This window comes from Cataglyphis hispanica, chromosome 9, assembly GCF_021464435.1.
Source record: "Cataglyphis hispanica isolate Lineage 1 chromosome 9, ULB_Chis1_1.0, whole genome shotgun sequence".
NCBI lineage: Eukaryota > Metazoa > Arthropoda > Insecta > Hymenoptera > Formicidae > Cataglyphis > Cataglyphis hispanica.
Window position 1 is genome coordinate 5,944,304 of NC_065962.1, and position 23,837 is coordinate 5,968,140.

At 40.5% G+C, this 23,837-nt stretch overlaps 3 protein-coding genes across 9 annotated transcripts; 2 read left to right on the top strand and 1 right to left on the bottom strand.

Moving 5' to 3' along the window:
• The first annotated feature begins 1,290 nt into the window (after positions 1–1,290).
• LOC126852009 (carbonic anhydrase-related protein 10) lies at positions 1,291–12,074 on the top strand. 6 transcript variants are annotated; one of them, XM_050596455.1, is made up of 11 exons: positions 1,291–1,911; positions 2,539–2,677; positions 5,369–5,482; positions 6,016–6,066; positions 6,163–6,491; positions 6,741–6,836; positions 6,940–7,006; positions 9,803–9,957; positions 11,018–11,146; positions 11,227–11,272; positions 11,530–12,074. In XM_050596455.1, the coding sequence occupies exons 3-11, from the start codon at positions 5,419–5,421 to the stop codon at positions 11,562–11,564; spliced, it is 972 nt and encodes a 323-aa protein (XP_050452412.1). In that variant the 5' UTR covers positions 1,291–1,911; positions 2,539–2,677; positions 5,369–5,418; the 3' UTR covers positions 11,565–12,074. The 6 variants fall into 6 exon arrangements, with proteins under 6 accessions (XP_050452412.1, XP_050452414.1, XP_050452415.1 ...); XM_050596457.1 differs by having other exon boundaries at positions 2,594–2,677; XM_050596458.1 differs by having other exon boundaries at positions 2,594–2,670.
• A 914-nt stretch (positions 12,075–12,988) lies between these two features.
• LOC126851970 (leucine-rich repeat-containing protein 24-like) lies at positions 12,989–19,523 on the top strand. The gene is made up of 3 exons (XM_050596376.1): positions 12,989–14,601; positions 14,683–14,921; positions 15,480–19,523. Exon 3 carries the CDS (start codon positions 15,613–15,615, stop codon positions 17,626–17,628), a length of 2,016 nt encoding a protein of 671 aa, XP_050452333.1. The 5' UTR covers positions 12,989–14,601; positions 14,683–14,921; positions 15,480–15,612; the 3' UTR covers positions 17,629–19,523.
• Positions 19,524–19,833: 310 nt separating this feature from the next.
• LOC126852033 (CAPA peptides) lies at positions 19,834–23,531 on the bottom strand. Of its 2 annotated transcripts, XM_050596504.1 has the most exons (5): positions 23,352–23,438; positions 22,303–22,344; positions 21,351–21,608; positions 20,618–20,767; positions 19,834–20,113 (listed from the first exon to the last, which is right to left on the bottom strand). In XM_050596504.1, the coding sequence occupies exons 1-5, from the start codon at positions 23,410–23,412 to the stop codon at positions 20,031–20,033; spliced, it is 594 nt and encodes a 197-aa protein (XP_050452461.1). In that variant the 5' UTR covers positions 23,413–23,438; the 3' UTR covers positions 19,834–20,030. The 2 variants fall into 2 exon arrangements, with proteins under 2 accessions (XP_050452461.1, XP_050452460.1); XM_050596503.1 differs by lacking the exon at positions 22,303–22,344 and having other exon boundaries at positions 23,352–23,531.
• Positions 23,532–23,837: the final 306 nt, after the last annotated feature.

The window sequence follows — 23,837 nt, forward strand, 5'->3', positions numbered from 1 at the left end:
TTCTTGAATTAAATTCAGTTTCTCTTCATAAAAAGAATGTATATTATTTTATCGTATTGATGCACCGACTGTGTGTGTATATTAATACGATGTAATTATTAAATAATATATATTTATATAACAAAATACGCGATAAGATATATAAATATGATTAATTGATTTTTTCATACATCATTAAATTAATATAGTGCATAAATATTTATTTAAATCTATAATTTTTTACAATCTCTCTCTCTCTCTCTCTCTCTCTCTCTCTCTCTCTCTCTTTCTCAATATTTTTTAATACACATCATAAATACTATATAATTTTATTTTTTTATCATATAATACATATGTACACAAAAACATGTCAATGACTCACACATGTGTTTCTTTATTAGTAAATCGCGATTTATTAATAATTCGCGAAGGGAATTCCGCGGATAATTATGTCAAATATCCGTTGCAAGTTGTATACCTGCATTTGTGGTGATCGAGGAAATACCTGTACGCGACGGGATCAGTTCGCCGATATCCCCCGATGGATTCTATAAATTCCTCGCATACTTCTCCGGAAAGCGGGAGCAAAACCTATCTCGGGATCGACCGACCGAACGCCCGATATAACAGCGCGCGCTCTCTGCTTACGCGCGCGGTAAGTCCCAAGAAGAAAAGAAACGTCAGTCCGACGTAGAGCGACAGCGGGCGGGCGGGGGCGGGCGGGAGGGGAAGAGGAAGAGCGGGCGGGTATGCTCCAAGATTTTCCTATCCTTCCCTCCCCCTTCCCCCTCCCCCCCCGCCCTCCTCGCTTTGTGCAATCGAGCGCCGTAGCTTGCATACAAAGGGAAGGGAAATTGCGGGTGAGCGGCTTCGAGCGAGCGTCGCATTCTGCAACGCGACATCGAGCGCGCCCTTATCCGGCTTACGATTCCGGGATGTTTCTCGCAGGAGAGAGGATTTCGCTCGGCCGAGGAAAACGCGAGGCCACCCATTTGAGACAAATAGATCAATTCGCCATAATACTCGCGAGCCGAAAAAAAGAGAGAGAGAGAGAGAGAGAGCGAAACGCAAGCCGGTATTTCCGGATGTGTCCGTAGGATATGCTGCTTCCTGTGCGTTTCTCTTGTCCTGACTCGCGATCCGAGTGCGCAGACGTCCCGACGACGACGATGGTCGCGAGCGAGCGGAAGCACGAGACTCATCCTCTGGACGCGTCGATGCGGCGTCCAGACGAACAAGCGCGAAGGTAACGAGCGAGACGCGCAGGAAAGGAACGAGATAGATCGCGCGCGCGCGCGCGAAAGAGGATGAGAGGAAGAGAAAGGAAAGAGAGAGAGAGAGAGAGAGAGAGAGAGATTGACGAAGGAGAGACGGACAGGGAGAATTGGAGAGGATAGAGAGAAAGGACGCACCTGGCGCGTGCGCCGCGACGCCGTCGAGGGTGAGGAGAGAGAGAGAGATCGAGCGATCGCGAAAGGGGTAGGGGGTGAGGATTGCTCGCGAGGAGGGACGTATACAGTTGCCTCGTAGGGCCAGTCGTTCCTCCTTCGTCGTTCCTTCACTGCCGTGCGCTTTTAACGAAATTATTCCGCGATACTCGGCGCGGGGGGGGAGAGGCGAAGAAAGGAAAGCGGAGGAAGCGGTAGTGTATTTAAACGTCAGGACGAATAGAGGACCGGAGGAGGATTGCGTACTCGCGGGAAGCTCCCGGATTACGAGCCGCGAATCTGCCCCGACGCGCGTGGCATCGTCCTCCGGCGTCGTCGTCCTCCTCCTCGAAGGAGAGGAGCAGCCCGGCTTGCGTGGCGCGCGTCGTCGTGGCCGCGGTCGACGGTCGACGTAGCGGTGGAAGAAGCGGTGCGTCGGCGGAGAAGAAGAAGAAGAAGGAGGAGGAGGAGGAAAAGAAAGACGTCGTTCCCTTCGTCGTCCACGGTCAGTATCCTGTAGTGATGAAGGCGGAAGCGAGAGAGAGAGAGAGAAATCTACGTGAGGGGTGAAGTGGGGGAGGGGGGGAATGAGAAGCGGGGAGAGGGACGTTTCTCTGGGGAACGTGGAACTCTCGCCGGTTCGCGCGCGCGAAGTCGACTCGTCGACTCGTCTTCGCGAAGGCATCGCACAGGACGGTGCGGTCAGGTCGGTGGTCGCGGACGAGAGAGAAAGAGAGAGAGAGAGAGAGAGAGAGAGAGGGTTTCCGATGGTGGCCGGTGGTTCAACACGCTCGACGATCGCCGCTTATTGATTTCCCTCAGCAGGAGGGAACGGCCGTGCCGCGCGGCGGCAAATACTCCCGCGTTTCGCGTTTCCCCGTCACGCGAAATTTTCGGCCGCACCGTTCGTTCGTACGCTTCGCGTCGCGGCGTTTCGCGTCGCGGCGTTTCGCGTCGCGCGGCCCCCGCGATCGATTCGCGTGCGCTAGCTCCTGCCCCCGTCGCACCTGCGTGTACCTACTCTCCTACCTTATCTCTCTCTCTCTCTCTCTCTCTCTCTCTCTCTCTCTCTCTCTCTTTCTCTTCGTTTGTCTCCTTTTCCTGTCATTTCTCGATCATCCTCGATCCATAGCCGCAGTCGTCGCTTCGAATGTGCTGAGGATCCACGACACGGTTATCTTTGACAGGATAACGTCCGAATGTGTCTTCGTCGTGCGGCTACGCACAGTGTCGAGGAGGAAATATGAGAGGCAAGGTGAACCAGGTATAAGGTAACAGGAACTAACAAAGTAGTAAAGCATGAGAGGGCAGGGGAATTCGAGATGCGAGGAAAAATTCGTGCGCGAGATAATGCAAAAGACGATTGAGATATCAAGACGATTGTGCTTGCAAGAGAGAAAGCGATAGAGGATAGAAAGATAATAGAAGATATGTGGGAGATAGGCGCTAGCGCCTCCTCTCATCCCTATCTTCACCTTAGAAAAGGGAAGGAACCGTGGCTTTCGTTCGCGTACACGAACGAAACGACGTACGTCGATCATTAGAATCGCATCATTGTCTGGGATTCGGAACGCGCGGATGGAATGTTTGTTAGGCTCGAGGTATAGGCCCGCCGGCGGTGTAAGCTATAGCGTTCGATTTAATCGATTAGCGGCGATAACAATTTGAGTTTGGCCACTATCTCGGATCCCTGGAAACGCGAGGCAACAAGAAACGAATGCTTGCAGTCTGGTATTACGGCGCGCGCGAGTCGATCAAGATTCCTTTGTGCGTCGTTTTCCCCGGGGGTCCCACAAACCCCCGCGAAATATCGTATCAATCCCCTTTTTTAGGTCACCCGAGTCATTAAATCCGATAAAATCTCTGACGAAACTTGATGTACTGCAAATTCGCGTCTATGATATACATACCTAAATTTATTTAAGTTTATTCATTTTTTAAGATAAAAGGTAAAGGGATGATTGGAAAATCCTTTTCATGGGACACCTGTGGAATAAATAATTTAAATATTTTAAAATTAGACTACATATGTGTATATTAATTGTTTATGAACTTTTTATTTTGTGCGACCATCAATAATCCGTTAGAAAAATATTGTGATATTTAATTTAATTTTAAAGTAATTATGATATATATATATATATATATATATATATATATATATATATGATATATTAATAACATAAAAATTAATTATAAATTAAAAATTAATTATACAACGCTAGGAATAATTCTGAGGGATACATATTTTATAAAATTTTATATTTTTGTAGAAGTTTAATTTTAAATTTTATTTCCATGTGTTACGTAACATCGAGAAACGCATATAACTATCTTAAATTAGAATAAAATATAGATAACGAAAATAGTGGCGCTTTTTTTAAATATTGTTGTGAAACTGTTTTTTTTCCTGAAACTATTTTGGCATTTGAAAAGAATGATTTCGCAAGTACGAAAAATAACATCAAACATTTTTATTTCTTATAAAACCCCTTCGCTTTAAAAATTTAATCGATTTACTCCGTCGAGTTAAAAAAAAAAAAATATCAAATAATATCGGCGAGGATTAAACAGAATGGGTTTCATCGAAGCCCGAGTGCATCTTTAACTTCGGATTGGTTTAAGTTCCTTTTTCTATCGTGCACATCGTAGATATTTATTTATAATTTATTTAATTTAAATTTAATTAATTATTTAAAAGAAGTAGTCGATCTAATAATTTCCCTCTTAGAATTAGCTAAAATCCACATCAACTGCTATCTTTATCTCAGCGTATCTTTTCTCTCGTCGAGATTGACAGAACGCAAACTTTCGAAAGAGAGTCCGTTCTGTATCGGTCAATAGGCGACTAAAGCACAGGATGAAGTAGCTACGTGCGAAACACGATCGATGGCTCGAGATATTTTAGGTGAATTCCGAGACGCGCGATAAAAGTCTCTATCCCGAAGACACATATCGGCGGCGAGAAAGAAAGAGGAGGGAGGGGGCAGGGCGGGGGGAGGGAGAGAAGAGGAAACCGCGCAGCTGATGACGAAGAGTGGCCACCCTTTGAAATTCACGAGCTCGTGGAGAGCACGTATTCTGCTCTCTGACGGAACTCCCGCATACTCCTCTCTTCTTCGCGCGAACCGACCGTGTGCGGTGTGATCCGATCGATCGATCGAAGCGAGAGAGAGAGAGAGAGAGAGAGAGAGAGAGCCGCGCACTCGAGTTTTCCCTGACCTAAGAATACAACCGGCCGCTGCCTCGAGTGCCGCCGAGAGGAAACCAGGGTGAGGTGGACTCTAGAATGGACCAGAGTGGGGATCGAGTGAGGGAGAGAACCCCGCCCCCGGTTTTAAGCGACGCTGGACAACGAATTTTGTCTCCTCTTCCTTTCTCGCGTCTTCTCGGAGTTGCTCGCGTCCACCGTTCCGGATACCGCGCGGTGTAACCCTCTCTTCCCTTATCGAGGACGAATGATGACTCGCCGATCACGGGTACGTCGTGACGACGCACCCGATTTCGTAGAGCGAGAGCGTTATCGTGCCGCTCGCGAAAAGTGCGATAGCCCTCTCGTGCGGAACGAGCGTCGGATGCAAATTCGACGCTCGGCGGATCGCGTGACGTCGAGCGATTAGATTAAAAATCCCGACGACGGCGGTTCGCGGATTATTTTTCTCTCTCTTTTTCTTTTTTTTTTCGGCGAAGGTAGAAAGGGGAAACGGGGCGGTTGACGGATCAATTACGTTATCGCTACTCGGATCGGCGGAGTTTCTCGCGCTAGAAAGTTACCGGGCTCGTCGAGTCTCTCGTGGGTGGTTCAGGCTGTTGGAGTGAGTTACCTGAGAGGGCGAAAGTCGCGACCTCCGCAGCGGGCTCTCACAATCAGTGGGACACGTGAGAGAGGGTCGCGCGACACGCGAGCACTACTCGAGCCCAGCCCGGGAATCAACTGGTTCTCCTTCTCTCTTTTGTCGCAGAAAAACGAGCCGAATGATGTTCAATTGACAAAGACCGCGCAGCGCTAGGAATGGCCCCCTTCAACTCCGTCTTCCTGGGTGTCTGGGGAGTGTTCGTTGTCATTTTGATACAAGGTACGCAATGTCAATACCACTACGTTATCGTACTCTTCTCTTTTAGTATGTAAGATTTCATCTTCAATTGTATAAAAAGATCTTCACATATCTCCATCATTCACCTGGATTACACTTTTTGTTTCATGAGAATTATTTCTCTCGTACATTTTCTTGTGTTTTTTAATACCTTCAATTATTATATAAAATAAAAATATGTATATTTGTTTTTATACGTATATATATATGTATATATAAAATTAATTTAAATTAGCTAATTATTTTTTTCTAACAGAATTGAAATTTTGAATAACTCCAACACATTGGAAATGTCTCACTCCGGAAATATTAGCTGTGATCCTTCGGTTGAGTAACACTATGCTATTAAAAGTGATTAGGAAGTCCGATACATGTATCTAATGCGATTCCATTTTACACAAAGAGCCCTTTGTCCTACTTCAACAATAAATTAATCCAATATTCACAAAGTTATTTCGAATTATCGGATGTATCTCGTGAAAATCATAATACTGTTAATAACGAAACGTTTGCAGAATCGACACCCGTTAGCTGGGAGGAATGGTGGACGTACGACGGCATTTCCGGTAAGATATCCGATTGCTTTTCAGAATCAACGTCGATAATTTTTATTTATCCCATAATATTTCTTGTAAAAAAAAAAATTAATTACATTCTCGAAGGTCCGGCCTTCTGGGGTCTCATCAACCCGGAATGGTGGCTTTGTAACAAAGGTCGAAGACAATCACCGGTCAATCTCGAGCCTACCCGACTGCTTTTCGACCCGAATTTACAGCCGCTTCATTTAGACAAGCACAGAATTAACGGCGTACTGGCGAACACTGGACACAGCGTGGTGTTTGCCGTGGAGAACGACACCCGTCATCCCGTCAACATCTCCGGCGGTCCGCTCAGTTATCGTTATCAGTTTCACGAGATTCATCTGCACTTCGGCGCGGACGATCGCATCGGCAGCGAGCACACCGTCGACGGGCACGCTTTTCCTGCCGAGGTAAAAAAAAAAAAGAAAAGGAATAATAATTTAAACGAAACGTTCAACGAAATGTCTTCGATGTTTCTTGTGATCTCTCGATTTTTCGGATTTTAAAAAATTTTGTGATAATTAAACTTCAAACGTTCTCGACGCGAGGCGCTATTAAAAAAATTAATATTATTTTGTTAAAAAGGATTCTTTTTTTTTGTTAAGATCGTTTTCTTCCAGAGAGTCTTTCGATACGTTAAAAGCTTTTTGTTCTCGCAGCTCCAGATATTCGGCTTCAATTCGCAGCTCTATAACAACTTCACGGACGCCCTGCACAAAGCGCAGGGGATCGTGGCGGTATCGCTACTCTTGCAGGTACATGCCTAATCTCTCCCGTCAAACGCTTATCTCTCTTATCGCGCGTCGAATAAAGATCGGAATAAGCGATACGTCATAGACTCTCTCGGACCTTTTCTAGGTGGGCGACCTCTCGAATCCGGAGCTGAGAACGTTCACGCAGCAGCTGGATAAAATCAAATATGGAGGTGAGAAATCCGATAATGTAATGAGAATTATGTCTATTTCGGGAGACACAATGAATTCAGCGAAAGCGATAATCTGTAATTTTAACTCAGAAATTTTAGATCTGTCAATTTAGAAATTCTTAAAAAATTTTCACATCAGCCAAAATTAGTATAATTTATAATCAGACGGAATTAAAAACTATATCTCTTTCTTTCATACATATTTTGGTTACATTTACATATTATTATTATTATTATTATTGTTATTATTATTATTACTATTATTATTATTATTATTATTATTATTATTATTATTATTATTATTATTATTATTATTATTATTACTATTATTATTATTATTATTACTATTATTATTATTATTTTAGTACTATGTCATTTTTACATCAGATAATGTTATCATAATTTAATGCACTAATATTTTATCGAAATATACAAATCACAATTAAATTCCGTAAACTAATGATTTATTAGCTTTCCAAAAATAAAAAAAAAATTTAAAGAATTGTAACAAAATTATATTATAATTTTACAATTGCAAAGTTAATTAATTATTATAGAAAAATTTCTGCCATTTAATATTTATTATCTTATCAATATAACAAATATTTTAATTTAAAAAAATCTGCTGTTATAATAATTCTTGAATATATATGTATATATATATATATATATATATATATATATATATATGTATATATATATGTATTAATGTGCAGTAATTAATCCGCGCAGGAATATAGATCGATAATGAATAATCATAATCGTTGTATCTGTAATAAGAAATTGAAACTTGGGAGATTCATTCTCATTCGAATGGTAATACGCGAACACGTGTCTTATTTCGGTGCCCCCGAATTTCCTGAGCTAAACAGTCCGCGCGGACTGCTGACCTAAATACTCCACGCGGACTTTTGACCGATAGCCAATAATCATGGCTACTTCGATCTTTAATCCAATAGAAAACACGGATTTCGTCGGCCCGCGAATCATGTCGCGTCTTATTGGCGTTTCTTCTTTGCATCCTTCTCGCACCCTCATTGCATCCTCGTCGCTATCTCTAATTCCTTACAAGGCACGCTCGAGCGAGCACCGTGGGCTCGAGCCTCCCCCCGTGAGCTCGAGCCTTCCCCCCCCGTGAAACTCGATACGCGGATAAAAAAGCAAAACAAAAAATGTACCGCTACTTGTTTTTCAGCCGCTTAAGTGTCGCATTTCACACCGAAGGTGTGAAACAACATGTTTTTTTTTTATGTCCAGCTGTCATCGCCTTCTCACCGCGCACAAGTGATTTATGTCTTAATTTTGTTGAGACTATCCACTCACACAAGCTTATTTCATACATTTTAGTTACTCATACACGCGCACATAATGTCGGTGTAATTTCGAGCGTTTTCTTCCTTAAAGTTCCTTAAAGATGCGTTTAATATATTATTGAGATTTTACGATCAAAGGAATCAAAGGATATTATTTGCATAAAATGTTTTTTTTTTTTGTACATTACACATATTTATATTCTTTTAATTCTTAGCTATAAAATAATGTTATAATTAATGTATATTAATATTAATCCACTGATGATTTCTTTTCTTTTCTATTCTTTTTTATTTCACTTGTCTATACATACATACATACATACATACATACATACATATATATAAAACATATATATAAAAAAATCAATATATATATATATATATATATATTGATTTTTTTTTATATGAATAATAAAAAAATAAATCTTAAAGAGAATTATACGTATATGTATCTATTCAAATATAGAGCACATATATGTATATTAAGAGATAATTTTTTTTAGTACAAATAATTAATTATAATATAACATATAAGTTTCATTCTGTTTTGCTTTCTCATTAAAGGAAGCTTTGTTTTTGTAACAAAATTTTGTTTTCAATTTCTTATGTCAATGTGTTTAGAATATTTTAAATCGTCGAAAAATCTCATTTTTTAAAATATCTGTATGTGTTTACATTTATGTATATACGGATCGATCGAAAATGTCTGTGCAAGCTCTAACTTTCGCAAATTTTGAGATATCGAGCTAAATTTTTTTACATGAATAGAGTACCATTAAAGAATGATTGGTATTGAATTTAATGAGGTGAAAGAATTCACTTTTTATAAAATTTTGAATTTTTTTGAAAAATGTCTGCACGCTCTAATTTTGAGATATCAGGCTAAATTTTTTCATCTGAATAGAGTATCATTAAAAAATATTGAATTTGGTGAAGTTTGGAGGAAGGATTCACTTTTTATGAAATTTTGAATTTGTTTGAAAAATATCTATGCAAGCTTTAACTCCCGCAAATATCGAGATATCGGGATAAATTTTTCAACATAATGAAGCGTCATTTATGAGAAAGCAATATGCAAGTTTCTAATTCGCACGATTTTTTAAGCATATTTAGATCTTTCTCTAACAAATATTGTTGGAATAAAAAGGTGGAAAGATTGATGTATGTTTCGAAAGTCTGATGACGGCATGCATTATAACTTTTTGAAAACTTGGCATGCTTTTGTCGCCAACTTTTTACGAAGAAGATAAATCGATAATTACCGTCATTCTTTGAGGGAACGCGGGCGTTCCTCGGCGTATGCAAAAACGATCGAGCGGTGTGTACGATAAGCTTAGCGAGATACGTAACGACGTACGTATCAAACTGTGTATACCACGGGACGTCGATAGTAATCGAGTGACACACACACACACACACACACGACGTGTATATGTAATATACATGAACAAAGTTGACGTTATCGACCGTATGAATTGCACAGGGCAGGCCATGGAAATTAAACGTTTCGGGGTGCGCGAACTTTTGCCGGACACGAAGCATTACATGACGTACGACGGCTCCACCACGATGCCGGCGTGTCACGAGACCACCACATGGATCATCCTCAACAAGCCCATATACATCACCAAGCAGCAGGCAAGTATCGCCACCGCTGATTGCTTTTAAAATGCAACCACACGCCCCCGCACTTGAGTGTTCGCGAAGGTAAAGTACGGAGGCTTCACTCAATTATGCAATTCCGATCATTAAGAGGGCGAATCTCTAAAACATCCTGGAACATTGTACTTCATGAATAATTTCATATAATTAAAATATTGCAAAATAGAGAAGAGGAACTGATTAAACTCATATTTCTCAGAGCATTATTATGAAAAGTTAGATCTCACAATATTTATTGATTTTTATAAATTTTGTTGCTCTTTTAAGTAAAAGAAATTAAATAAAAGATATATTGGACATTTTAAAAAGTAGATAAATTCTGTGACACAATAATATTATTTAAAAAAAGAACACAAATGTTTAAAATGTTTAATTATTTTAGCTTACATTAATAAAAATGTTGGTGTTTTAATAAATAAAATGCATGCACTTATTAATATAAAAGATTAAATAAGTTCTTTTAAAGTTGCTATTTTATTTTTCATATTAATAAGGTAGCTGGTTTTATTAATAGACTTAAGTTTCATTGTGAAATTTGTTATATTAGCGTGGCAGTAAACGGATAAATCTATTTTTGATGTATAAGTTAAATCAAACTTTATACTCTCTCTTTCTCTCTCCTTTACATAATAACATTTGTGATAATCGATCATGTATTTAAATTAGTTGTCACATCAGAATTGCAAATGTTGTTATTACTGATATCGATCGCACATTCACCGAGATGATAAAATCACTTGTACCTTATGTCATATAATAATGAAGCTTGAATCGGATTAAAGATGAATTTCATTTCAACTTTCAATATATAATATTCATGTAAAGCTAATTTAGCATCATAAATTTAATTGTTTTATATATAGATCGAATCAATTTTTTATTTTATGAAATTTTTGCGTTTAATATAAATTATCTAATTAATTTAGACACCCATTGCAGCATCAAAATAGCATGGAGAATATATTCTTTTTTGTATCCTTATTTATATCCTTTTATATCCTCATGTCATATTTAATAATCCTTGTAATTATTGCAGCTACACGCTTTGAGACAATTGATGCAAGGGGATGAAAAACAACCAAACGCGCCGCTTGCGAATAACTTTAGACCACCGCAACCCCTTCATCATCGTCCCGTTCGGACAAATATTGATTTTAATATTCAGGTATGTTATAACATATGCAAGATATAGTTTCAAATATTACAAAAAATATAATCGCGCTAATTTTTGTATCATGTTTCCAGGGTCCGAAAAATTGTCCGACAATGAACAGGGACATATATTACAAAGGTATCGAATAAAATCAATTACAAACTCTTAGACAGATCAGCAAAATAGTCGACACACATTTCAATCGTCACAAGAATAGGATTGATGAAAAAATTATAAACTTTACGACTCTCGTTTACTTTGAGATTGAAAGAATATTAAATTATCACTTCGTTTTTTCTCGTTTATGTCTTCGCCTAGGAGCTGTCAGGAGTTTTATAGAGCGCAGTCTTTATTTCTGATTGCATTAAAATCGTTTCCTTGTCTACCTTTTCCAGCCAACAGCTGGAAACAATACCCAGCACTGCCGTGAAGTCGACATTCGCAGTAACTACGCTTTTCCCCGGAACGAGCTGGAACTTCGCTGTAAGGAAAAAAATTGACATATCAATTACAGGCGGGTGACGCCGGGTCACAAAAAAAAAAAAATAATAATTACAGCAGATAGAACGCGCGAGAGACGATCGACGGCGCCTGCATTGACGTCGAGATCGAGATTTAAAAAAAAAAAAGATGCTTCGTTGTACTTATTAGACGTGAATTGCCAAGTATGTTTCCAGTTAAACCAGAAGAAAAAAAAACAGATATAAACCTATAGATCACAATTTAGACGAGATAAGCTAATCGTATAAGATCTATTATTATACATATATCGGTAAACTATCGAGAAAAAAAAAAATAAAAAGCTATGACTATCGTGGCCTGCGCGAAGGGTTGAGAGATGCAATTATATGTATAAAAATTCACGCGCGATGGAACGCGCGCTATCGAGCAAAAGTTTATACTATATTCTTGTAATAAAAGCTTGAAAACGTAGAACACACGAGACGCTTTCCAGCGGCTAGTACTCGACTCTTCCTTCAATCCATCAATTAGCCGCTCTTATCCTACGAAGGAATCGATTTCTTCCTATCCTCGTCGCGGGATCTGTCGTCTAAACAATGGCTGTCCATCGTAAACCACAGCATTATCTTGTAATAAACGCTTGGAAACGCAGAACGTGCCGTGCTTCGGCGAATCTTGATCAGTTCCTTTATCAAAAGTCCAATTAATATCTTTTCTCTCATCCCCTCATCATCGATTCTCCTTTCTCTCCTATTCTTGGTTTTTGTTATCTAATAGTTACTCATCGACGACTTTGATGTTGTTACGAAGTTATCACAAAGTAACGATGCCGCTGATAGGTCAGACTCTTGAAATTCGTAGACTTGAACCTTGGGTAGTGAGTATCGCGAAAGTATGTCTAGTCGATAACATAGAATCCACCGAGCATGGTTAATCCCAGCTCGACGATTAAACGGCGCGGAGTCTTAACGTCGCTGCCGAAGGGAAAATCGATTTTCCTTCGACGAAGGAAGCTGCGCCTCCACCATTCGGACCATTATCAGCTTCTAATAAATTCCGCGTTGTTACGCCTCTATCGCCCCCGTGTCCTTGCCCATTCCACTATATGAAATAATCCTCCCGCTGGAATTTTTGGCTCGTCAGAGAGCAAGACGCGACGGAAGGAAAGAACCTAAAGAATATTGAAGAAGGAAAAGGAAAGGGAAATATGAAGTAGATAGAAGAGGGGAGTGGGATGATATTACTGTCATTGAACTCAGAGTTCGACGGTGCTGCCCGCAGACCGCTAGGGAACCGGAAGAGTAAGAGGAAGAGAGAGAGAGAGGGAGAGGGAAAAAGGAAAGGGAGACCGCGAAGGAGGTGGGAAGGGAGGTTCGTTGCGAGGAAAGGACGAACCGAGGGGGCGAAGGGTGGAGGTTGACAGAGGAGAGGGCGCCGCGCGCGTGAGAGAGGGACGGATACAGATCCATCGTGCCAGTGGCCGCTGCGGCAAATCTGCGGCTCTCCATAGCCGTTCGTCGAGAGACAGAGAAAAGTGAGGATTATTATATTAGGGCACCCGGCCTGGATTTGGGTGCCGGCGCGTCGTTCACGATCGGCTGATCAGTAGTGTCCGAATTATTCCAAGGCCGTTCCCTGCGGGGGCCTAGCGGGGACAGATGAGGTGCTCCGGCAATGGAACCAACTCCGCGCGATCTTCGTGTCGCTCTGCGCTCTACGGTTCAGCAGCGGTCGATCTCGACCAGAGCGACTTGTGCGAGTGCCCACCCTCGCCGAGGTTCCGCCGGTACGGGGATTGATTGATCGGAGAAGAGAGCATTCGAGGACGTCGATGCCAGTTGACAACCTCATGGCTCAAGTAGAGGGTGTCCTCTCGTGAGAGCGAGCACGGACAACACAGAGTTCGCGAAAAGAGAAGTGCGTGTGAGTGACATTGGGACGCATTGTCGTTTATTTCGGGGAAAGAAAGAAACGAGAGCGTATCTCTCGTTGCTCGCAAAAAAAAATTTTGACGCTTAGGGCATTTGCGTCCAAGAAGGTCGTTTGTTTCATTTTTGTTCATTCCGATTGATCTCTTTGTACGCGATCGTGACGGTTGTGAGCGGTAAAGTTTGCAAAGATTCGCTGGACCGAAGAGGAGAAGACTACGGAGTAGATGGAATTATCGCGGGAGCGAGGCACAGTGTACGCTCATCTTTAAGGTCGGAGGGTGGCTGTAAGCGGTCCTGTGATTGGTTAAGCGTGTCCGCGGGAATCTTTTTCTCTCTGTTACGTGCGCTAATTCGGGCTTATCAGGTGACGTGACACGAGATAAACTGATGAGAGTCTGCGGTTGATGGCCGTTGACCGATGTCACGCTTGTCAGGTCAGGATCGGTCAACGTCAAGGAAGAAGGGAAAAGAGAAGTTAGGAGTACCAAAGGGACTTGGATTGAACGACAAAGTTCGACATCGCGATCGACACCACTAATTCGCGTTACGAGCTACACGGACTGAAACTACTGCTAGTATATCCCGCCAGTTCGACGGGAAACTTTCGCTCAACTCAATTACGGCCGCAGCCGTGTCGTGTTCGCGCCTGCGAAAGCCAAACGAAAGGTGACACCGACCTACTCTTGGCCGTAACTCGACGCTCGTATTCCATGAGAGAGTTAATCGCGGTCCCGCGAATGCTTCCGGGTTCTTCGTCGGGTTCGCGATTAATTTATGATAAGTGTGATAAGCCACCCCTGGTGTGGATTACGCCGCGCACCGACCACCACGACGACGTCGGGGAGGGAGTTAGTAGCACGGTTAGCGGACTCAGCGATTATAATATGGCGAGACAGGCATATTCCGTCGTTGATTAATATGCCGACCGCGAGGTGGGATTTAAAATTCATAATCGCATAATCGATATTTTGTCACGCGCTTTCTTTCTGATTTCGATACCATCAAAGTTACCTATGTGAACTGCATATCACACGACACTGCGCATTCGAACGAAGGATTCATCCTGATACTCGAGTAAGTGTTCCACCTTGATGCTTTGACGATAACATTAAGAATGTAATTTATATAAGATTCTCTCTCCCGTAATTTTTCCAGATTAAATAGTCGCGCCAGTTATAAAAAGGGGAATAGCTGGCACTGATTTAAACTGATACGCGCGCGCTTATGGCGTTCATTTAATCAAAATGAGAACTGAGAATCCGCTGACAGTGCCGTTGCTGCGAAGACAAGACGGGTCTGCGAAATGAAAACTCCTGTCAGAGACAATGGAAGCGTCCACGCGAGTATGATGGCCTTGTTCAGTGTCGCGGACGGCACGCTTAGGCGACAAACGAGTAAGAATAAAAAACACAATTTGCCTTTAGAATTTTATTCTTCCTTTTCCACAACACTCCGCGATATTCCCACGCGTTTCATCTTGCTTTGAACAATCGCATTTTATGAACAAGCGCAAATTTTATTTCATAAAAATATATAAAGTTACATATAAAGTTTGTTTATCGTAGGCTTATTAGAAATCAAGGATCCGATGTGATGAACGATCGTATTAGTACAAAATGGTTTGTATTAATACAAAACGGTTTTCCATTAATCTATCGCAAGCTATCTGTTATTTCAGCAATGTAATATTTCTTCTTTTATGCGCGACTCTTCTTTGTACGCCGACGTTCTATTCTTTCGCCTATATTAAATTCTTATTTTACAGTAGCGATAGAGCAGTTCGTACTCGTCTCCTTTTTTTTTTTGTTTGAACGCGCCTCAAACGACAGCCGATGTCGACCAATCCGTAAATCCGTCGCAAGCACGAATCTATGATGAGAAGCCGCAAAATATCGAGTATACAAACAATCGATTACGAGAGGAGATGCTGACGCGAAGCTTTTATTTCGCAGCTCGTCAGTAAAACGGAGAAGTGTCGTCGTCTGTTGCGGTGGAGTCGATTTCCTGTTCTCGCCCCGAGGCGAGAGGACGATCCGCGGACTGGATCAGCGGACATCGGACAGACACCGATAAAAGGACGGTGTTATGTTAGTGACAAGGCGTCACCCTCTAGGAGGGCACATACTACTTGCCCTCTTCCTCTTGACGGGGTGCTTCGCCTTGCTGTCACGAGCGGTTGCCTTCCCGGATTGGACAGACTGCCCCGCGGTATGTCGATGCAAGTGGACCTCCGGCAAGAAGTCCGCTCTGTGTCCGGACGCCGGCCTAACATCACTGCCGGCGTCCCTCGATCCGGACATGCAAGTTCTCGATTTGTCCGGCAACATGATACCCGCGTTACAAGCAGAGGTATTCAAGCTGGCCGGCTTGGTGAATCTGCAGCGGGTCTTCCTACGCAAGGCTGGCATTCACAAGATCCACGCGGACTCCTTCAAGGACATGAGGATACTCGTCGAGATCGATTTGTCGGACAATCACGTGACGACTCTGGAGCCGGACACGTTCCTCGGGAACGAGCGCTTGCGTATCCTGATACTTAGCGGAAATCCACTCGGTACTCTACGTAATCTACAATTTCCCGTGCTGCAGCATCTGCGGAATTTAGAACTGGAGAAGTGCTCCTTGACCGAAATACACGGACAGGCCTTCACCCGCTTGAGCGGCTTGGAGTTTCTGAAGCTGGATGGCAACCAGCTGGAATATCTAGAGGCCTCGGTGATATCCAATCTGTCCCGATTGAAAACCGTAACGCTGGACGGCAACCGGTGGAAATGCGACTGCAGATTGCGAGATTTTCGCATCTGGCTCATCCCCGACGCCCCTAGTAAATTGTATTCCGTTCCGCAGATCTGTACGGGTCCATCGAGACTGGCGGGTCGTAGATGGGAAGACGTCAAGCCCGTCGACTTTGCTTGTGAACCGGAAGTGTTTGTTCTAGCGAGTAGCACACAGGAAGAGACCAATGGTAATCTCAGCTTGGCTTGTTTGGCGTCCGGCGATCCCGAGCCGGAAGTCTGGTGGCAGCTGAACGGCGGACCGGTTAATGCTACCAAATTAACCGATCAATTATACACCGGACCTCTTGTCGTCTATACGACGTCCGAGGTCGGTCCGTCTTCCAAGTCCGCGTCGTCCAAAATCGTCCCGGATCGATGGAGCAATCTAACCGTTTACAACGCCAGCGACAGCGACGCTGGCGAGTATACCTGTTTCGCGAGGAACATCGCCGGCATCGCTCGGGACACAGTCAACGTGGCGATACCTCGCGTCTATACCGCTCCGACTCTCTCGCAGAGCGACAACTGGCTCCTCTGGGTGAGCCTGGCGGGTGGCGGCGCGGCCGCCGCGTGCGCTTCCATTTCGGCCGTTCTTCTGGCTCTTTGCTTGTGCGGCGGCAATCGACGCCACAGAAAGCGTGAGAAGATGAAGCTACAGGGTAGCAGTAGCTTCGGCGACCAGGAGAAGAAACTGCTGGACCTGTCCGTGACCACGACCACGACGCCCGGCAACAGCAACGATCGTGGCAGCGGCCACGGGAGCCTCGGCGAGGCGTGTAGCACCGGTGATCTCGAGCTGGCTGAGCGTGGCTCTATTTGCGACCCCATGGCCGCGGCTGCTGTCACCGTCGAGCGGCTCCGACCCGCGGAGAGCGCAATGAACGCCATTCGCGCGGTTCCGTGTCCCGCTACCGGAAACGTATTTCCGCCCCCGCCACCGGAATTCACCACCGGCGTGCTGCCAGCCGGTATCTTCGGCAACATCTTCATCTCCGTATCATTGCCACAGGACGCATCGTCGGAGCGCTGCTATCCGGATCTCCTCGACATTCCCGTCCATGCGGTCAGCGGCGCCGTGACAACTGTCACAGCGAGCGGAAAGATACCTTCGGCGGCTGTCAACGTTTCCAGCTTCGCCACGCTGCCACGCCGGGCCCTACGTTCCACCGAAATTGCCGGCACCGGTTCGCCTTACGATAACATGGGACCGCGCATCACGGCGAACGGCAGTTCCGCGTTCTCGTTGACGGACATAGATCTGCGATTGTCACCACCACCGCCGCCGCGGATCATTCAACCGCCGCACGAATTCGTTTCCCTCTAAAATAGCGGCCTCCCCTTCAAGTATTGTCGCGCATACTAATTTCGTAATCGATAATATTCCGCTAATAATGTTTCCCCCGATATACTGAGGAGTGTCCATTATCGGCCGGATGTTATTAGATGTGACAACAATTAGCGCGATATTGACTGTATCATAGGAGTTGTTCAAAGACTGACTCCGCTTGAAAACGCATGCGCGAGCTTCGGACGAGTGATCCGTATACGATCCTCGATGGAGAACAAATCATTTTTTTTGTGTCATCCAATGGCTAATTTGACAATGACACGCATCATATTAGTTGCATCAAACAACTTTCACCTTAGCATCATATGCTCGCTGACATTGAGTCATCATGATCGCCAAGAACTTGGCGTTGCAAGAATATTGATATCGCAACTCTAGACTGCCACTTGTCAAATCAAAATTTTTGGATAGCGTTTGTTTATGAAAATAAATTACATATGCATGTTATTTTTCAGCAATTAAAAGCCGTTATTTATCAACAACAACGGAATATTGCGTATCACTATTTATCATAAAAAGCAATACAAAATTCAGCTGATGATTTGATTATGATTAAATTTTTTTTTCTTTTAGACAGATTCAAGTGTCTCAAAGACGCATAAAAATATCTTTAATATTTCTTAAACATTTAAAGCTTTTTAAATTTTTGTATTATGTTTAGATGCTAATAGATGGGCGTAGTTTATTTAGGCGATTTTTCTCGAGAACTTGGTCGCGCTGAGAAGGAAAATGTAAAAGATTTACTGGAAATAATGAATTGTACATGTCGATATACAATTTCGGCGAACACTTCTGAACACTGCGGAATCGAATAGATAATCATTGACAGATAGCCGGGGGACATCCCATGGGAAACGACGAGAATGTTAATCGTGATTAGACATTTCCCGCGAGTGCGAGATCCGGGGTCGTTCTTCCCTTCGACATGTAGCGTGAATCTGGTGAATCGGCATGCCGGGAGAGGACCGAAAGGAAATCGATATTGCAAACCGTGTGTGTTACCAAGATCAATATACGGAGCATTCGATCGAGGGGACCGATATCGGCCACGACACTGCCGGACACTTGCCGAATATCTGTTTGTCTATGCTTTGTCTGCCTGCCTTGTCCGCTTGTCCGGCCTGCGCCCACAATGAATACGTGCGAGTGACGGAGTGCGTGAGAGAGAAAACATTAGATCTATAAAAGAAAGAAAAAAAAAAAAAGTCTCTTCTAGTCTCCGCTAAAATAATCCGAAGCGAGGCGACATTTGTACATACTTTACACGACTATTTCTTCGAACGATGGACTTTTTGGCTAGCGCGAGCCCCAAACACGCCGCGCGTCTCACATTATCTTCCTCCCATTCATTCTCCAAAGTGTATCACTAGTTTGTTATGTACTCTCTACGTGTGTACATATTTGTTATTGCATTACAAGGTTCGTGTACAAACGCGATCCGGACGCATGCCGGCGCGTTATACATGAATAGTATTCATTATGAACACTTTGTCAATTAATAAAATCATTGAATTTTACATACATCGTGTTACTGTTGTGTATTGACTCATTGCGTTCGTTATCAGAGAACGATGTATCGTATCGTGTTATGTTCACAGAATTCGATTATAAGATTCATATTGTGGTATATATAAATCGCATTTTATAGACAAAAAATCAGCAGATATTTGGCATTGAAAAATTGGAGCAAGATATAGTATCATTTTTCTCTACCCAATTTATATGCCAAAAAGAAAGCGAGAAGCTGTACGGATTATTTTTTTTCTAAAAAAACTCTACCTCTAATTGGTTATACGGCTTTCTATGTATTATGTATTAAAAATATCGTATCAAAGTTTAAATATACTGTTAGCAATAGGATCTATTTGTACAAATTGTTATATGTAATCAAATAATTAAAAAATGCGAATACAAAAAATACAGTTTCAGTTTAAATTTGTGGAAATATATCATGAAACAAGTCACCATTTAGCTTAGCGTAATGTAAACTAAACTTTCTTTTATTCCCATTTTTTCATCATTTTATATAAAAACAAACATCAAATTAAATTGTGTATTTTTCAGTAAAAATCTGCACAGAATTGCATGCCGAATCACTTCAGGATCAGAGCGCTTCATCAAAGAATTATTATTCGCGATGACACAAGGCGAGGATTGCGTACAAGATTATAAATTGCAATATTTAAATGCAGATTATGTATTGTGTTGCGCATAAACTTGCGTACAAAGTGCAAGGATAAAGTGGGTCACCGAATGAAACGGAGAAACGATCGAAAGCATCACGTGTTATGGTCCTGGTGACATCTTTGACAGTAAGTTTCTTCTTTCCTTTGAATTAACATCCGTAAGTTCGCGAGGCAGATCAAAGAGTGAATAAGTTACAGGAAATTCGAGACGTCATGTTCATTTTCGCGACCTAATCTTGGAGTATATCCTCCTTGACCTTGAGTATTTCGAGAATCTGGAAAAAGAGAACGATATCATGTTGCAGGAAAATCGCACGTGGACTCTTAGCATTGAAAGATTAGTAAAGTAGTGATATTCGCACAATACTTTCTTTATGAAAAAACAATTTGTATAATGTCAAAGAATGAACGTGACATCGCGTATGACAGTCGATACTTATTGAACATTCGCGACGAGATTATCTATTTTGAGGGAATATTTAATTTAGCGAAAATAATATGATGAATACTTTCTATAATATTCAAAGATGTCGGTGCTCATTATTGCGAGCATTCATTAATACTCTTTATATAATGCATTTTCAGTATTGTGTCGTTGAAATGAAATAAAACATTCAATGTTCCAATTTTAACAAAATCAATTTAATAAATAATTGATTATTTTCATGATTTCAATCACAAATTGCATCAAAAATAAAAATCACAATCTAACATAAATTAATTTAAATTTATTAATGCTTGTATTACAAAGTAAAAAAATATATTCTTTTTATATATACCTCGTAGAATAGAATAGTATAATCGAGGATCGTTAATCTTTTGTGCGAAATGAAGATCTTTATATCCATGAATATGATCGGGCATTAACCAGGAGCCGTCCTTCTGTAGCTTGTCAGCATATTTAAATGCTATCGGTTTGCTCGCATAGTCTGCAATACAAAAAGTACACATTTAATAAACCAAGATACATATAGATTACAAAAATGCATAATATTTATAAGCGTTTTATTGCAATTTATTTAAATGCAGCAAACGAGATCGCGAAAAGGATATAATAAAGCCTGATAAATAAACTGATTCGTTAAAAACTGATGTAAATGTATGTCATATGCAATACTATTGTTTCACGTTAATTCATTGGTACAGTTGTCAGCTCGTATTTTTCCTATATATTTTACTCAATCCGATAAAAGCTGCTTTAATTAATAACAACCAGATATTGATTCCAAATGATATTGATTTAAATGATGTTGCATGCGAAAATGTTTGGATGCTAAAATATTTTGTAGCAACACGCGAATCTAAGCGTCAAAACTTCAACAAACAGATTACTCTTTTATTTTTATCAATATTCATAAAGTTATTCTTATGAATAAGTTTTTATTCATAAAATCTTATTTCTATAACCCAATTATTATTTATCAAATAATTTATATTCAAAAAGTTCACGATATATTCGTCTATAATTTTATCAACATATTGATAATTATTTAGAAAAAGTAATCCGTATACCTTCGTAATCAGGACCTAAGAGAGTGTCAGAATCCATGTCCACGGCGTAGAACTCAATGTCGGCGTCGGATGATAAATCGTGAAATCGATTCAAATTGCCTAAGTTCGATACGTCGGATCGTCCGACTCGAGGCACATTTATCATACCCAAAGCGCGCTCCGATCTGGAGATGCTCGATATTTCCGAATTTCGACCGATCCTAGGATACGGTACCAAGCCAGCGGATCGCCTATCATTGGCTTTCAACTTTTGACCCTCTGAAACATCGAGTAAAACAATAATGGCTATAATTAATAGAACACGGTTAAAATTATATTCTTGAGAGCTACAAAACATATAAATATAAAATTGTTACCTTTTCAAACTAATTATTTCTACAATTGATATTTATAAATGAATATTTTTTGCATGTGTGCTGCTACATGTACATGCCTCGTGAAGCCAATTCAAGAATTATGATATAATTTATATATCGGATATATACATACACATAAACAAACATATAAGACTATAAGATTTTTGTCAAAACATAAAAATTATCGAAGAAATGAGTAACAATATTTTCTAAAAAATAATTATCCACATTTTTAATAAAAGTTTTAACAAATTTGTATTAATTTATTAATGTATTAATTAGTAAATTTATAAAAATATATATTGCACAAAGCTATAATAAAATTAAAAAAAAAAAAATTTGTGCAATTATTAACACGCTAAAACGTCGCAGAATAATTTAAAAGACATGTAAAATGCATTTAAAAAAAAAAGTCTAAAAAGAATTGTCATCTTTCACGATGTTTATAACGTATATACATTGTATATATATGTACATAAAACTATTATATAAAATTAGACGTTAAATATATATGCTAGATATATGTAATAGAAAGAAAAAGAAAATGCCACATGAAAGTTATGAAAATATGCGACATTCATGCGAGAGTTTCTTGCCTCTGGCGGATTCAAACTGCTGGCTGACCGAGCATCTGGCAACTGAAAAATAAATAGGATATCGTCGACGTTTTTTTATCAGAGATCAGACATCTCTCATAATCCTTAACAATTTAGTTTACACTCGCACACGTGACGCTCAACGATTTCCTACGGGAATCTAGTAACAATACTTTTTTTTTTCGCGCGCTGCAGCTTTTTTGCATTTAATTCCCTACCCTAATCCATTTTTACATAGTGTCGGGAATTGTTGCATCGAGTTTACAGTTTCGTCTTGGTGAGAAAGAATTAACTAATGCTTTATTTGTAGGATAATGAAAAGAAAAATGTAATTTTTAATATTGTAGATTTAGATGCCAGTTTGTATTATCACACTTGTCTTATTTTTAAATATACATATATAATTTTTATAATAAAATTTCTTTTATAATAATTTGACATTAAAATAAAATTCTGTTCAAATACGAATCTAATATATTTAAAAATAAAAAAATTTAATTAAAAAATAAGAATTTACAGCCAACTTAAGCTGATTTTTTTTAATTGATTTTATCATTGTCGAATTTTATTCATGCATTCTTCTTGATAACTTTTAATTTTCTGATAAAATAGATAAGCTTAAATATATTTAGTTATATGTACCTGTGAGTTATATATAATTTAAATTGAAGCGTTTTGAATTTTAAAATAATCGGCTTATTTTTTAAAAAATTTTTTAAATAAAATTTAAAAAAATTTTTTTAAAAATAAGCCGATTATTTTAAAATTCAAAACGCTTCAATTTTAAATTATATATAACTCACAGGTACATATAATTAGCTAAATATATTTAAGCTTATCTATTTTATCAGAAAATTAAAAGTTATCAAGAAGAATGCATGAATAAAATTCGACAATGATAAAATCAAGCTGAAATGAGAGAAACACGATGTAAGAAAATGCTTATCTTTGATTAAATATTTGCGGCTTGATGAGAATCGATTGTTAGACTAAGGATCAAAAATTAAAATATTCTGAAACTTGTTATAAATCTCGCGATATCGACTTACGATTGAGGGAGGTAGAAAATACCAGAAGTACCATAAGAGTGAAAAATCGGTTGTCCTGCATTTCTATGATGATCGAAATTTTAAATAGTGATGCTACGAAGCTTAGAATCGCACCGACACTGAATGCCTCCTGTTACCCGACGTCCGATTTTATACCTTGCGCGTCTATCGGGGGGTTGCGCCACTCCACCCGATCATGGAATTACCACCCCTGAGGGGGGTATTCAACCCCCTTATCGCAGAGCCTCCGACTCTTTTCTCGCCCCTTTCTTGCGATGTATTTCCCGCGATCTACATAAAAGGCTGTTAGATATTTTCCGAGTCAAAAATTGAAGTTTTATTTTACGTTAATTGAAGAATTTATAAAAAATCTGAGATATAAAACACTTATGAAAAATCTTTAATTTGCGACAAATTTTTGCAAAATTTTCAGAACGGATAGAATTATTTTTTTTTTGTAAAAACAATCAAGTTATTTGCCTAATC

What these genes read in the sequence shown, in the direction of transcription:
- LOC126852033 (XM_050596504.1), bottom strand. Translation starts at nt 23,412, where the DNA reads ATGCAGGACAACCGATTTTTCACTCTTATGGTACTTCTGGTATTTTCT. An exon ending in ATTTTCTACCTCCCTCAATC is followed by an intron (nt 22,345 to 23,351) that starts GTAAGTCGATAT and finishes TTTATTTTTCAG; the next exon opens with TTGCCAGATGCTCGGTCAGC. An exon ending in GCAGTTTGAATCCGCCAGAG is followed by an intron (nt 21,609 to 22,302) that starts GCAAGAAACTCT and finishes TCGATGTTTCAG; the next exon opens with AGGGTCAAAAGTTGAAAGCC.
- LOC126852009 (XM_050596455.1), top strand. Translation starts at nt 5,419, where the DNA reads ATGGCCCCCTTCAACTCCGTCTTCCTGGGTGTCTGGGGAGTGTTCGTT. An exon ending in GGCACGCTTTTCCTGCCGAG is followed by an intron (nt 6,492 to 6,740) that starts GTAAAAAAAAAA and finishes TTGTTCTCGCAG; the next exon opens with CTCCAGATATTCGGCTTCAA. An exon ending in ATATTGATTTTAATATTCAG is followed by an intron (nt 11,147 to 11,226) that starts GTATGTTATAAC and finishes TCATGTTTCCAG; the next exon opens with GGTCCGAAAAATTGTCCGAC.
- LOC126851970 (XM_050596376.1), top strand. Translation starts at nt 15,613, where the DNA reads ATGTTAGTGACAAGGCGTCACCCTCTAGGAGGGCACATACTACTTGCC.